Source organism: Limanda limanda, chromosome 7, assembly GCF_963576545.1.
Source record: "Limanda limanda chromosome 7, fLimLim1.1, whole genome shotgun sequence".
Lineage (NCBI taxonomy): Eukaryota > Metazoa > Chordata > Actinopteri > Pleuronectiformes > Pleuronectidae > Limanda > Limanda limanda.
The window spans coordinates 16,595,293-16,609,729 of NC_083642.1; the positions used below are offsets into that span (position 1 = coordinate 16,595,293).

At 41.2% G+C, this 14,437-nt stretch overlaps 2 protein-coding genes across 2 annotated transcripts in view; one reads left to right on the forward strand and one right to left on the reverse strand.

Moving 5' to 3' along the window:
• clstn1 (calsyntenin 1) overlaps positions 1 to 889 on the forward strand; it is a 30,760-nt gene extending 29,871 nt beyond the window's left edge. Inside the window, exon 17 of the mRNA XM_061074734.1 lies at positions 558 to 889. Within this exon, the coding sequence (XP_060930717.1) occupies positions 558 to 752 (195 nt within the window). The 3' untranslated portion in view covers positions 753 to 889. The remainder of the gene's footprint in view (positions 1 to 557) is intronic.
• Positions 890 to 6,420: 5,531 nt separating this feature from the next.
• Positions 6,421 to 10,224, reverse strand: lzic (leucine zipper and CTNNBIP1 domain containing). Its single transcript, XM_061074538.1, has 7 exons — positions 10,022 to 10,224; positions 9,662 to 9,786; positions 8,054 to 8,189; positions 7,585 to 7,683; positions 7,392 to 7,487; positions 7,063 to 7,144; positions 6,421 to 6,968 (listed from the first exon to the last, which is right to left on the reverse strand). The coding sequence occupies exons 2-7, from the start codon at positions 9,760 to 9,762 to the stop codon at positions 6,913 to 6,915; spliced, it is 570 nt and encodes a 189-aa protein (XP_060930521.1). The 5' UTR covers positions 9,763 to 9,786; positions 10,022 to 10,224; the 3' UTR covers positions 6,421 to 6,912.
• Between the last annotated feature and the right edge of the window lie 4,213 nt (positions 10,225 to 14,437).

Sequence of the window (14,437 nt, forward strand, 5' to 3'; positions counted from 1 at the left end):
TGACTCATAGGGATGGAGATGGACCTTTGTTGTAGGTATTTCTGGATTTTCACCTCGCTAATTTATATAAAGGAATTTTGTGTAGCCAGATAGTCTCATGCTCCAGACAAGAGAACAGCACCTTAAGTCTTCAACAAGTCCAAAGTGACATTTTATTCAGACTGAATAAAATGATTGGCTGACGTACTTGTAACTGTATTACTGTTAACTGGGATAAACTGAAAGCAGTTCTTTTTAACTTCGACAACAGACATTGGTAGAATAAGTAAAATGATAAAAACATCATCATGACAGAGAGAAAACCAAGACAATCCGATAAGTTAATGACTCTTACTACTACTGAATCCCAGGAATATGTCATTTTATTATTTGCATTAAATGACTGCTTTGAGTTATATATCAGAGGAACAGAGAGTTGCACCGGTTGCACCAGTTCCTTTTGACTGGTCTCAGCAATAATGCAGCTATGCAGCTAACAATTCTTAATCACTAAGAACATAAATTCGTCATAATGACTCAACACAAACGACCCCTCTCCCCCTCTGTCTCTAATTCAGACGTACGAAGACCAGCACAGCAGTGAGGATGATGAGGAAGAGGAGGAGGAGAGCGAGGATGGAGAGGAGGAAGATGACATCACAAGCGCTGAGTCAGAGAGCAGTGAGGACGAGGAGGGCGCCGAGCCCGAGGACCAGCAGGGGGCCAGCAGACAGCAGCAGCTGGAATGGGACGACTCTACCCTCACCTACTAGAATGAATACACAAGCACTCACACACACACAAACACCAAATGCATAGTACACTCAACACAGCTCTCTCTGACATACACATCACCAACTAAAACGTACTCAGAGGGTTACACTCACACACACACACACACACACACACACACACACACACACACACATACCACAGATTCATGTCTAAGGAGCCAGGATGTAAAAAAAAAATAACACAAAAAAAATTCCCTTCAGCGTCGAGGTTTTCCTGTTGTTATCTTAGTGGTGGTACTCAGTGTAGTGTAGTCATCACCGGATTGCTTATTTTTTTATTTATTATATTTTAATTCCCAGGAAAACTTGGCCTACATTTGTTTTGAACTGAGTGAGGAAGCCAACCTTGCACTTTTTATTTTTTCTCAGACAAGAGGCGTTCAAACAGAGAATAATTTTCATTTTTTTCCCTGATGTATATTCTTGCTTAATGCTTTTAGATTTGTTTGCAGCTAAACTCACTTGACTTGAGTTTTCTTAGTTGTCCACAGTGAAAAAAAATTGCTTTTAACAAGTAGACTGCATCTTCTTTTCACATTTTTTTTATTTTTAGTGCATGAGGATATTTGCGTCGTATGTGTAGAGAAATAAATTGCTTTTTAAAGATTTTGTAAATATAAAGAAACCATGTAATTAGTCAGTGTGTTAGTGAAGGCCTTCTCAACAGGGTCCAATATCTAAAACAACGCAGTATGTAATGTAGAATATTTGTGTCACAGAGGCTGTAGCATGTTGCAAAGATTTTCCCGCAAAAAGCTGTTCCATCATGCTTGTACAAAAACTGTCTGCTTCACGATGAGAAACCCAGGACTGTTCAGCAGAGGTTTCCATGACAGAGTTGTGTCTATTTTGTCTTTTTCTTTGTTGTTGCAAAAACAAAAAACCTTTGTTTTACGAACATGTAAAGCAGGACTGGTGGATGGTTTCAGCTTCACACATGCTTTGCTCTGCTTGCACAGGTGGCAATGCTCTACATGTCACATGTATTTCATTCCCAGTAGATCTCACTGTTGTACAGAGGGGATTTTTTTTCTTTTTTTTAATTCGAGTAATAATCTTACTCAGAGAAACGCTAATGTACAAATTTAAATTTTGTGTGCAGCGGTACAAACACCAGACCAGCAGGTTCTGTTGTGCTGTTAAACTTGAATTATGGGTACTAACATTTCTGCCAGTGTAATTGGACGTGGAGAGAGATTTCCTCAGCAGCTTTAAAATGTCTTCTGCCCGCTTTTGTGTTGACAGAAGTAGGGAGGAAAATAAAAAACCTTCAAAGTACTGAAGGAGCAGCTCTCTGACAGACGGAGCTGCGCTGGTTGAATTCTGCCGTCGCCGGTTTCGTTTTTGGAAAGAAAAGTGAAATGAGAGAAAAGTACTTTTCAGTTTTGCCCTGTTGCAACTTTATTTTCCACAGCCCAGCTATTTAATCAGAAGTTGAAATAATACATATAAGATGGATTTTTTTAGATGGTTTCCTACTGCAAACTGAGCATTATCTTTAGTGCAATTTATGGAATTACAACTGCGGGCATGACTGCGTAGTTTGCAACAGGAAAGCCCTTTAAAAATGACTCATCTTCTCGTTTGGATCTAAAAAGTTGATATTTTTTGCATTAGACCACTAGATTTTATTGTACATGGAACTGTACTGTAGAGTTGTTCTAAGATATTTGTTTACATTTGGTAAACTTGTTTTCCTTCTGGTATTAGTGTAAAGCTTGTACGACTGATTGGGAAAATGTGTCCAACCTCTTAACTCCTCTCAGACACTGTTGTAACTATTGTGTTCGTCTCATGTTTTTGTGAACTGAGTAAAAAAATGTAAATCATTTCCTAAACCTGCATTAATTCAAATCAGCGTTATCAGGATTAGAAGTGTTGGGCGTCGCGAGCTCCATATTTTGCATGCAGACCTATTTTCGGAGGCCAAGAATTTCAGTTCAGAAACACATGAAAGGCTGTTTTTGAGGATTTGATTTTTTATTTTTAAGTTCAATATAATTCCGTGGTGGAAACGTAGTGAACAGTCTCCCCCTCCTCGATGACTCGGAACAGAAAGAAGAAGAGGTCTGAGCCGGCTGAGATGGGAGTGCCTTTTGCCTTTTATCAATCATAGCAAACTTAGCAGGTCTAACAATAACACTCATTCATGCTCCTTTCTTTTTTCTTTTTTTTTGTGGCTTTGTTTGGGCCCGAGGACTCACAGTCCTGTTGGAATTGCTCGGATTGTTATTACTTGATTTGTGTTTGTTAAATGCTAGATTTCCTGCAGTGCTGGGGGATTAGACTTTTCTTTTAAGTCTGTTGTATCAATAATCCACAGCTACTTTTATTAACGGCAACAAACATTTCACGTAGATGTCATGTGTCCATGTTGATGTGTAGAGGAAGTAGATCCATATTGTACCTTCTATAGATATTGTACTAAATCATATTGACGGAATCCACCTTTTAAAAAGATGCACAGTACATACTGAAATTGCTTTGGCGGCGTACATGGGTTTACTCTTCATTGACCTGTTTGTGTATCGTGGAAGGTGATTTTTGAACAGTGACTTGTTGCCTGAGTTGTCGAGAAATGATTTTTGAGGGCAGCATGAAATTCACAAGTGTCGAAGCCTGTCGACTCTGAAATCGTCACCGTTTCATCCAGTCAAACACAAAATGTCCACATTGCATCTACAGTAAAAAGTACAGTACCAGGGGTCACTGACATGTGCACGCTGACTCTGAAGTCAAGTCTCCTCAGTGACTCCACTGTCTCCGGTTCTCTGGGGCATATGATTTCCATATAAAGTGTAAGTAAGTTGAATTGAATGTCACTGCCTAACAAACTGAAACGCAGCCATACCGTAGTATCACTAAAGATGTAAGGGGGGGGGGGGGTACTTTGCATGAACCACAAGTTTGTGTCAGTCCATGTGGGGTTGTGAGACTGGAGTGAGAAAGGAGACGTGATACACTACTGATTCTCATACTGTCCGTTTCACACGTCCACAACACTCCAGATATATATATATATATTTTGTTTGTTTTTTTCTTTGAGAATTTGCTTGAGGAAGGAAGGTGACGACGTTATTTTTGTTTTATTTTGAACAGTTGGATGTTTCCTTTGTGCTTGTTGGAGCTGCTCTCACTTTTCTACCAATTGAAAGGCAAATTGTAGTGAAGTTGATGCTTGCTCGCAAACAAAATAAAGGATGATGAGATGGGGTATAACTTCTGTGTGCTCTTGTTTTATTTCACTGTAATCACACTGCAGTGATGGATGGTTCACACCCTCAGGCCGGCCACACACCGGACGCGTAAGCGTCGCGTTAGCGTCGCGTAGGCGCACCGTCATGCCTTAAATAACAGCTGGCTCCCATCCACTCCCACGTTAATCCCTTGTGCCGGCCACACCGGACGCTGAAGTGCAGCGCTGCACCAAAAGTGCCTCGCGTCGTGCAGCGATCGTTTCGGCGTCGAGTCTATTTTTTGCGCTTGACGCGAGCGTAGCGCTCCGGGAAACACAGTGAAAAATGATTTTAAACGATATTGGGGACATATTTTATATTATATAAATGATAAAATATGCATCCCATAGTTTGTATTCCCCTTCTGTTGTCCTGGAGTTTTAATTTTACCAATTTTACCAATCACATTATTAAATGTCCCCCTCTGCCCCTCCATACAGACACACAAGCAGTCATAAAGATAGAAAGAGAGAGGTCGTGTGTGTGTGTGTGTGTGTCTACGTAGTCTCCACATAGGCTTGAGTGGAGAATACGTAATTTACCCTCGACACCCGACATTGAACTGAGCAAACAGCGGAGAAGTTCTTGAAGATGGATGACATTAAATTAATAATTGAAGTGGAGAAGTAGTACAGTGAGCTGTACGATCCTCGGCCGTGTTGTTTAAAGACAACATTAAAAAGGACAAATGCTGGGACACTTTTTCAGTTAATAACAAATATCAGCTGTATGTGTGATCACGGGGAGGAATCGCAGGATGACCGCCGCGGAGTTCAGCGTGTCCGGTGTGCAGCCTGGCCCCAGCGTGCTAGGGATCTACGCGACGCTTACGCGACGCTAACGCGTCCGGTGTGTGGCCGGCGTAAGTCGGGAAAGTGTTTAAAATGTTGAGTGTTAGCGCCATCTAGTGGTGAGAACCAAACAGAAGCCCAGAAGTAAATGGTGCAACAGAATTTCACAGGTAAAGCAAATAGTACTACAAATTACACACACTCCTCAAGCCCTCCTAAAAATGTCGGATTTTTTTCCATCAAGGTCCATAAATTATTCTCCAAGAAATCAACGAAAATGTTGAAAAACATTTCTCAAAACGTTCTAGACTGAAAAATATTGTGCCTGAAATAATAGCCTGAACATTGAATGAGCTCTTCCTTGGGTTATGTTCCGCCCCTCCACAAAATACATTTCATGGAAATCAGTGAATTATATTTTGTGCAATCCTAAATAACAAACCCAAATAAAAACATAACCTCCTTGCTGAAGGTAATCAAATACATCAGTCCCCAAACAAATTATTTTACTCTTTTTAAAATAACACGATTTGAAAGCTGAAAAATCTGTTAAGACTGAATAAAGAGACTACATAATTTGAGTTTGTCGAAACTTGTAAATGAAATATGATGTACTATGGTGTTGGCAAATATCTGCTGAACTTCATGAAATAACATTTTATTTCCCATTATTAAGTCCAACAAGTTTCTATTTTTTTTTTGCATTTTGTTATTAGCAGGGTGAGGCCATAACAACTAAACGAATGCATGACATTTTTTGCAGTGATGCAGCATTTCCCAAAGAATTCATTTTGTATCTCTTCAATATTGTGAGATAAGATGTTTTCGTGGATTTCACAGAGAACAATTCATGGATCTCGATGAAAAAATATCAGACGTTAAGAAGACTGATATTAGGAGTGTAATTTGAAAATCCAGATATGGTGAATTCAATGTGATTTGATTTCACAAGGGGACTGTTGGACCTGTTGGGTGGAGGAATGCACTGTACTGATGATTCCACAAAAAGTACACAACCGATTTGTATCATTCTGGTTAATGTCGTTCCTCTCAACTTATCACTTTTATAACTGGTGAAAGAAGAGGCAGTTTTTTTTTTAACTTGTAGCCACCAGCTTCACTGCTACAGTGCAGACTGCCTGGCTCTTTAGAGTGACCTCATGTTGCACTCCTGTTAAAACCACCACAAACTCTCATCAAACTGAATGACTCATGAGACAGCTGCTGGAACCATCACAAGACCCTCCACAAAACAGACGGCATCGAGTCCACCACAAGGAGGGGATTTTTTTTTACTGTGGGCTGACTGCTCAAAAACGTAATTATATTTACATGCATCTCTATAGCAAATTTTTGCCCATATACATTTAGTTCTCCAATGAAAATCTAAATTAGGGGGCTTCTAAAGGTAGGGACATTCTGATCAGATGTTTTTATTTCCTCACCACTCTGCCATGTTTTCCATGTGTTCCTGTCCGTGCTGTCAGTATTGTATTATCAATGTATTTTCACAATTTTCAAGTCGTTCAATTCAAAGCTTTTTGTGACCCATGATTTGATTACTAACTCATTTGGAAGTTGTTTAGTAAATGATGGGATAGAATCTCTCAAACTGATCAGTTGAACTGTATGAACACTGCATTTAATGTCATTGAGTTTCTTCACACTTGTTTTATGTGCACCTCTTTTTTTCTTCAAAGCCTTGTACACAGCTACAGTCGAGATAAAACAACATCTCTAGTATAAGCAGCATTCACACACAGGAAATCAACAACATTCTTTTCACACAAACAGCAGCTTAGAAGAAATGCAGCACAATTCACCACAGAATATTTCTCCTGAAACGTCTCCACTCTCCTGTACATTCATGTGCAACATCTTCATCTTAAACAAATCACATGCTCGTACCTATAATACAACTTTACATTTATCTGCACAACTAAAAAGACATTTACAAAAGTAGGGAGGGGTATAAAAGCATATTGTTAAAAAAGTGTTAGCATCCACTGCAACACCTAGAAGTTCAGATTGTTCACAAAATCAACCATCAATTGGCACATTCGTTTCCTGGTAATAACAAAGGCCAAGTTAATAAAATATTTTGCAGAATTACTACACTTTGGGTTTCACACCAGAGCTGGCTAAAGCCAGGATTTTGTCTTCGGAGCCTGAATAGGAAAAAGCAAAACGAGACAAATGTGTAAGTTCATCCAATTATAAGTGTTATCAACCATTTCAGTGAAATCAAATGCTTCTTCTCACCAAGATTTGCAGTCACTTTTTCAAACTGGCTCAGGGTTGCTGTCGCGTTCTCTGCGAGGAAAGTCTCATCCTCGGCTGTGAGCTGACAAGGCATTGACAAAAGTAATTAATTTGGTTTTTAATAATAATTTAAAAAACTGTTTTAAATGGGAGGTTGAAGCCTGTTGAAGGAACAGCTATGTCAGCCCAGTGGCACTTCAATGACTAAATAGAAGTCAGTGCAGCTTAAAGAGTTGGTGTGGACAGATGAGAATAAACTAAACCAGTGATTCATTCATGAACTCGTGGGGGAAAAAACACATCACATCTCTGCTGTGAGCATTCCTAACCTTCTCTCCTAGTTTTCTCAGGGCTGTGAGGATTTCCATTTTCTGCTGCATGTACATGTCCCGCGACAGTTTGCCCACGATGACATCTCGGTCCATCTGGGGGGGAGGGGACGAATCGCAGAGCAGTTGAACAATGGACAGAGGGCAGTAAACGCACAAACAAAAATAATTTTCTAGATCCTGCTGTACAAACCTCAGCTAGTCTGGTTCTCAGCTGTCCTGGCTGCTTCTTAGCAAACAGCCGGATCACCTCTGGAGTTTTGAACGCTTGGCTGATGGCAGCCTGGATTGCCTGGTGAAGACAGAGACATACTTTTGAATTTATTGGCAAATTTGAAAACAGCCAAGCCCAGAAATACATTGAGATTTATTGAGCTGGACTGGTATTTAAATAAAATGGGCCAATTCTAGGGTAAGGGAAAAAAACCTTTGTACAATTTAGATGGAACGCAATAGTGAAAACATCACTAGGATGATTTTATCTTCAATTTCTACCAATAGATCCCTTTCCCCTAAATCGTACACACTGGAAATTGAAGTACTCTGTAACACTGTTCTATACTAACTAAGTTTATTATTATAAAAAGAATTCAAATCACTCAATCACAATTTATAAGTGAAGTCAAACTATAACTTCACACTATCAATGGATTGTCCCTCACCAGCTGCATCCCACCCAGTTCGTCCACCAGTGTCATGTCTCCTGTCATGATCTTCTTCAGGGAGTCATTGAATTCATTCAGCTGTTCCAGGGTTTCCCTCTTCGTCTCCTCATACTCTTCCTCGTCCAGCTCTTCTCTGGAACGAACACGGAGACGCCTGTGTTGTATTCACTGCCACAGGTGTACACCATCACATCACCAGCTCTGACCCACAACTAGGGTTGCCAACCGTCCCTTGAAAAACGGAATCGTCCCATATTTGGAAACATAAGCACCTGTCCCGTATTGAGCTGAAAAGGGACGCACTTTGTCCCTTATTACTGTGAGATTTAAAAAATGGTCAGTAAAATGCCAATGGAAAATGAATCACAGGGCGCTTTATATGAAAATTTACGGTAAACTCAATGTCCCAGGCAATGTCCTTCTCTGGGATCAATGAGCTGACAGCATATTCATATAACATGTTCTGTTTGCACTTTTGTTATTGCACTAAAAATATGCACTATTTCAGGATGGATGTTCTGCTTTCTATCTATTGTTTTATATTAATGTATTACATTACATTACATTACATTTCATTTAGCTGACGCTTTTATCCAAAGCGACTTACAATAAGTGCATTCAACCCTGAGGGTACAAACCAAGAACAACAAGAATCAAGACAGTAAAATTTCTTCGAAATAAAGCAAAACTACAGAGTGCTATAAGTAAGTGCCATTTTAGTGCTACCAAAGTGTTAGTTTTCAAAAGTGTTTTTTTTTTTTTTTTTTTTTTTTATTCAAGGTACAGTCGGAAGAGGTGTGTTTTTAGTTTTCGGCGAAAGATGTGTAAACTTTCAGATGTCCGGATGTCGAGTGGGAGCTCATTCCACCATTTAGGAGCTAGGACAGCAAACAGTCGTGATTTTGATGAGTGTTTAGCTCGCAGTGAAGGAGGAACGAGTCGTTTAGCTGAAGCAGAGCGGAGAGAACGTGCTGGTGTGTAGTGTTTGACCATGTCCTGGATGTAAACTGGACCTGATCTGTTTACAGCATGGTATGCGAGTACTAGTGTTTTGAACCGGATGCGGGCAGTCACTGGTAGCCAGTGTAGGGAGCGGAGGAGCGGAGTAGTGCGAGTGAATTTAGGTTGGTTAAAAACCAGTCGAGCTGCTGCATTCTGGATGAGCTGCAAAGGTCGGATGGCAGTAGCAGGTAGACCTGCCAGGAGGGAGTTACAGTAGTCGAGGCGTGAGATGACCAGGGCCTGGACCAGAACCTGCACCGCCTTCTGAGTGAGAAGGGGGCGTATTCTCCGGATGTTATGTATACAGTTTTAAGTTAAGCAAGACAGGTTTCTGTTTAAGAAAGATTCTTATTTTATTGAGTTAATTTTGTTCATTATTTAAGTGAATTGCTTGATAATAATTTGTTTTCCATGTGTTCATGTCACTCAAAAATATGCATCTTATTCAATTCAGGGTCAAAAAGTTAAAAAATCGTTTCACTCAGAAAAAGAGGAGCTAAAATGAGGTGTCCCTTATTTCTTTTTCAGGGAGTTGGCAACCTTAGGTGTACACCATCACATCACCAGCTCTGACCCACAACCTTACATCTCTGTCTACTGCACCTGCATTCCTCCAGATCCTGGAGCTGCTGCATCAGTCTGTCCAGCTGCTCCTCCATGTTCTGCCTCAGTTTCCCTGTTTCGGATTTCCCGCGGGATGCCATCCTCCCCAACACAAGCTCTCCGACCTGAGAAGAAGAAAACAAAAAGCAAAACAACAGTAACTAGCATGTCACCAGAGGACTTCAAGCTATCACGCTAGGTGCCTCCACGGACAACGAGGGGCAGCAGTGAGCATCACAACACAACTACTCAACGTCTGGCTCGACATAAACTATTGTGTTGGAAACTCAGACTGTCACAGGAAGGTGCTCAGTTAACGGAGCAGCTAGCTAGCTAGCACGCTAACAGAAAACGTCTCACCCGGATCTCTTGGTGGTAAATCAGTGTCGCGTTGAGTGAGATGTTTGCATCGGTTTGACGACTGAACCTCACAACGCTTCACTGCACTTCCGCTAACTTCACTGGCTTTAAAAGGCTTCACCGGACGTGAGGTGTCGCTGGAGACGTGTGTGATCATCGGCTCCCGGTGGGTGCGGCCGCCCAGGATCAACAGCGTCCGTGACGTCACAACAGCGGAAGCACCAATCCACTGCTCCTCGCTCCAATAACAGTCCAGGCAAAGTAGCGTTTACCATAGATATAAACACTAGATGACTCGGCCGCGTTGCCGGCCAACGGAGACGAACGTCACCACATGGCGGCCATCTTGCTGAGGGCGGCTCGCTCACCCATAACATTGTGTTGTAGTGGTGCGTACTTTTTAAATAACCATAACTTGCTAAATTTTCAACAGATTTTTAAACTGTTTGGTTTGTTATAAACGTCAGAGATGTAGCTATGACACTGCATACTTATGAATAATTATGTTATTTTTCTAAACAATTTAATAATTGATTAAAACTACATCTCTGACGTTTATAACAAACCAAACAGTTTAAAAATCGGTTGAAAATTGAGCAAGTTATGGTTATTTTAAAAAGTACGTACCACTACAACACAATGTTATGGGTGAGCGAGCCGCCCTCAGCAAGATGGCCGCCATGTGGTGACGTTCGACTCCATTGGCCGAGGCGTCTAGCCTTATATATGTCTATGGTGTTTACGACTGACTAATTGTAAAATAATTTTTTTCAGCATAGGTCATTTCTATGAGCTGTCCAGAACAACATACTAAAAGTCCTAGGAAATCCTAGTTGAGGAAATATGTTTAATTCTCATCAATCCGAGATGTGTGCCAATAAGGCCAGGCAACAATACACCCCAAAGGGGCTATTTTTTTCCTTTAAGGCCGAATTATAGTCGGTTTTTACGCACGCACGCACGCACGCACGCAGCTTCTACGGACTCGTTTTGGTTTATAGTTCCCCCACAGTTGCGCGTGTTGCAACGTAATTCACCGCCAGACCACTAGCCGGAGTAATGTTTTTTGTTGAAGTCGGCTCTTCTTCGTGTGTGGCACACGTCTATTTACATCGCCACGGCGGCTCTTCAGAGCCTGTTTCTGGCGGACAAATCCGCCGGTCAGTGACGGGTTATACTAGTGGTCATAGTTTCGGATCTTTTCTGCCAAGTGCTCTTCTATTTTGGTCCATATTCGTTCCTCTAAATCTTCCGTGGTTTCTGCAGTTTCCGGGCTTGAAACCGGAAATGCGACTCCGGACAGGATGTAGTAAGCAGACCAATCACAAGCCTTGCGGGCTGCGTGAGGCTCGCGTCGCTTTGTCGTATAGTTAGAAAAATTGGCTGACGCACGCAAGCCGCAGGAGGGGCCCCGCAAGTTTAGTACATTGATAATTTGAGAGGTCCATATCAGTCTCTTTCTGGAATTATAGATCAAAGTGTTTTTACAGTACAGTACAGAAATTAGTTACTTGAGCTAAAAATGTGTGACTCTTTTTTTGTAAAATCTCAGTCAAAATGCTATTCATAAAAATGACACGTGAGACGATGTGTACTTCTTGTGAATATAATCCAATCCATTTCCTTTTCAATTATGCATTTTGTATGAGCTCCATGTCAACAGTTTATTTTGAAAAAACGCTTTGGATGAGTTTACCATAAATGTCAGTGTATGCACGCAGTAGAATTTCTGTGTCGGCTGATTTGACCACAGAGACGCGAGTGACGGCTGGTTTGACCGCAGTTTTAACTCTTCTTGGTTATACTACAGGTATGTGTGTATTCATTGTACACTCATTGCCATGTTTAACTGTATTGACAGGTTTATTACCTGTATAAAAAACCTTTCTTTGTTTGTTAATCTGTGACAAAGACAACATTCATTATTATTCGCTTAATATTGATGGAAATGTATAATGTCAAATATAACTTAATGTTATGTAATGAGAAACACAAAGTAACATTTGTTATTCATTTATTAGGGCTGTCAAAATTAACGCGTTAATCTATGAGATTATTGTGGCCGAGATTAAAGGGACTCTTACCTTTGTTGCATTTTTACACTTTTTTTGGATAAGGTTAAATTGGTATTAATAAGGTAATGACACTCTAAAATGCAAGACAGACCCACCAGGAGTAAAAACAAACAATTATTTCACTCTCATAATATTTAGTGAAAACTTCAACCAATAAAATTCTTCGGACCGAAGGACCTTATTGGCCGACAGACCTGTCTGTTTGCTGCATGGACATGCAGGTTTTCTGTCTGCTTCTTGTGGCGCATTCGGGCCCGCGTCATCAAGGCATGTGAATGTAAATGTATATAACTTACCGAATCCATTGCTTTGGTAAACAAAAACTCACGTGCGTTTGCGGAGGCAGTAGATTGTAAGTCTGCTTGTAAATAAAGTTTCTTCAAAAAAACACCGCGGATGGGAACGAGGGGGTGGGGCATTGGAGGAAGGCGGGATGATTTGAATGTGCTGTAATTCTCAAATGCAACAAAGGTAAGAGTCCCTTTAATGCGATAAAATATTTTAACGCAACTTTTTTTACTTCCGGTGTGCGTTGACCCTGCGTGACACGAAACCGCTGCGTGCCTGCAGCCAGTCAGCTGGGAGAGACCGAGGTGAAGATGGAGAGAGCTCAGGGAGTGTTGGGCGGAAAGTTTCTATATAAGAGGCAAAATGACAGAACACAGTCTGCAAAGGACCAAAACCGTTTCCCTAAAAGACGGTGGTTTTGAAAACGTCCTGGCTAAATGTCGGAAGATTGTTGGGCACTTCGAGATGATCGAGAGTTGAGAGCACAGCAAACTGCACGAGGAAGTGAAAAATCTGAGGGGGTCTCTCATATCTGAAGGTGTCTGCCATATGTGACATTGTAATTTAATTTTATATAACGCTCATTTTCCATCCCTGTGTGGTCTCTTACCATTAAAGACGTTAAATTAAAATAGGATACCATACCACGGGACATAGCCAGACTGTAGCCTACCTGACGCTCATGAACGCAGCATGACTGCACTTCACCACCACACCACTAGGCGAGCAGACCGGCCCGCGAGCTGACCCCCGGGCCGGCCTGTGAGTGCCGTTTGTTCTTTCATGGATTAAGAGAGGACACCGGACATCAGCATCATGGATTCCTGGACGCAGGCCCCAGCCAGCTGAGAGCAGGGCAGTTTGGTCTGTTTTGTCTCCGTAATGGTAGGACAATGGCTTTATTCATTTCTGCCAGATAGTGCATTTTCCCTGTGTTCAAGTTTAAGACGACGACATGCATTTTTATGTCGTCTTCAAATGAGTTATGTTTTATTTCATTGCATTGTGAAATTGTGAATGACCAGTGTTGGGAGTAACGCGTTACAAAGTAAAAAACACCTGCTGACACTGGATGACCAGGTCGTTGAGGTCACATGATTGCATAATACATCTTCTACTGCTTTTCCACTCACTCCTTTGTTTGGGTCACATGCTGCAGCTGGATGTGTTTGGTTTCCTGCGCAAAACGTCTTAAAGTAAAGTAACGCGTTACTGTAATTCCACTACTTTTAGCGGTAACGAGCATGTAACAAAGTATTTTTTTAAATCAAGTAACGCAGTTACAATTACTGAAATTTAAATGAGTTACTCGCATTACTCTCTTTTGTGAAAAATTAACACTTGCAGACGAGAAGACAAGTGAAGCAGAACCCCTGAAAGATGGTGAAGACTTAAACTGATGTTCTGGTCGTTTATTTGAGCCGTCCTTGTAACACCGTACACCTTAATACAACTTTGAACAACTTAGAAACACCTTAAAACCACCGTGGACACCGTAAGAAATTGTGCTTCTTCGGAGGGTCGCTAAAAACATAAACCTTTTCCGTAGCGCCATTGTCGTCATCACAGGATGTCCGGAACTCTACAGGAACCGTTTCAAAATAAAATCATGTAATTATATTATTATGGGAGAGGCGGTGGACTAGTGGCAGAAACTTGGACTATGGGCAGAAAAGGTCTCTGGTTCGACTCCACGGAGAAACAACAGAAAGACGAACCTGGATTGATCTGTCCAAAAATCCAAGAGGATTCTCCCTACCCTGTCTAGTGCCTCTGAGCAAGGCACCTTACTCCCCAACATCTGCTCCCCGGGCGCCGTACACGGCTGCCCACTGCTCTTGTGTGTCTGGCACCAGATGGGTTAAAAGCAGAGGTAACATTTCCCCTTGCATGATTGTGCCTGTGCATGTCTGTGCATGTGTGTGGGATAATAAAATGTATCTTAATAACATTTTCACAATAAAATACAGAAAGTATCCTAAAAGTTACTTTCCCTCGTAACTAATTACTTTTGATATAAAGTAACTGGTGAAGTAATTCAATTACCTTTAAA

Coding starts and splice junctions, on each gene's coding strand:
- lzic (XM_061074538.1), bottom strand. CDS start 9,762: ATGGCATCCCGCGGGAAATCCGAAACAGGGAAACTGAGGCAGAACATG. Junction 8,190..9,661: donor CAGGATCTGGAGGAATGCAG/GTGCAGTAGACA, acceptor TGTTCGTTCCAG/AGAAGAGCTGGACGAGGAAG. Junction 7,145..7,391: donor TGAGAAAACTAGGAGAGAAG/GTTAGGAATGCT, acceptor ATGCCTTGTCAG/CTCACAGCCGAGGATGAGAC.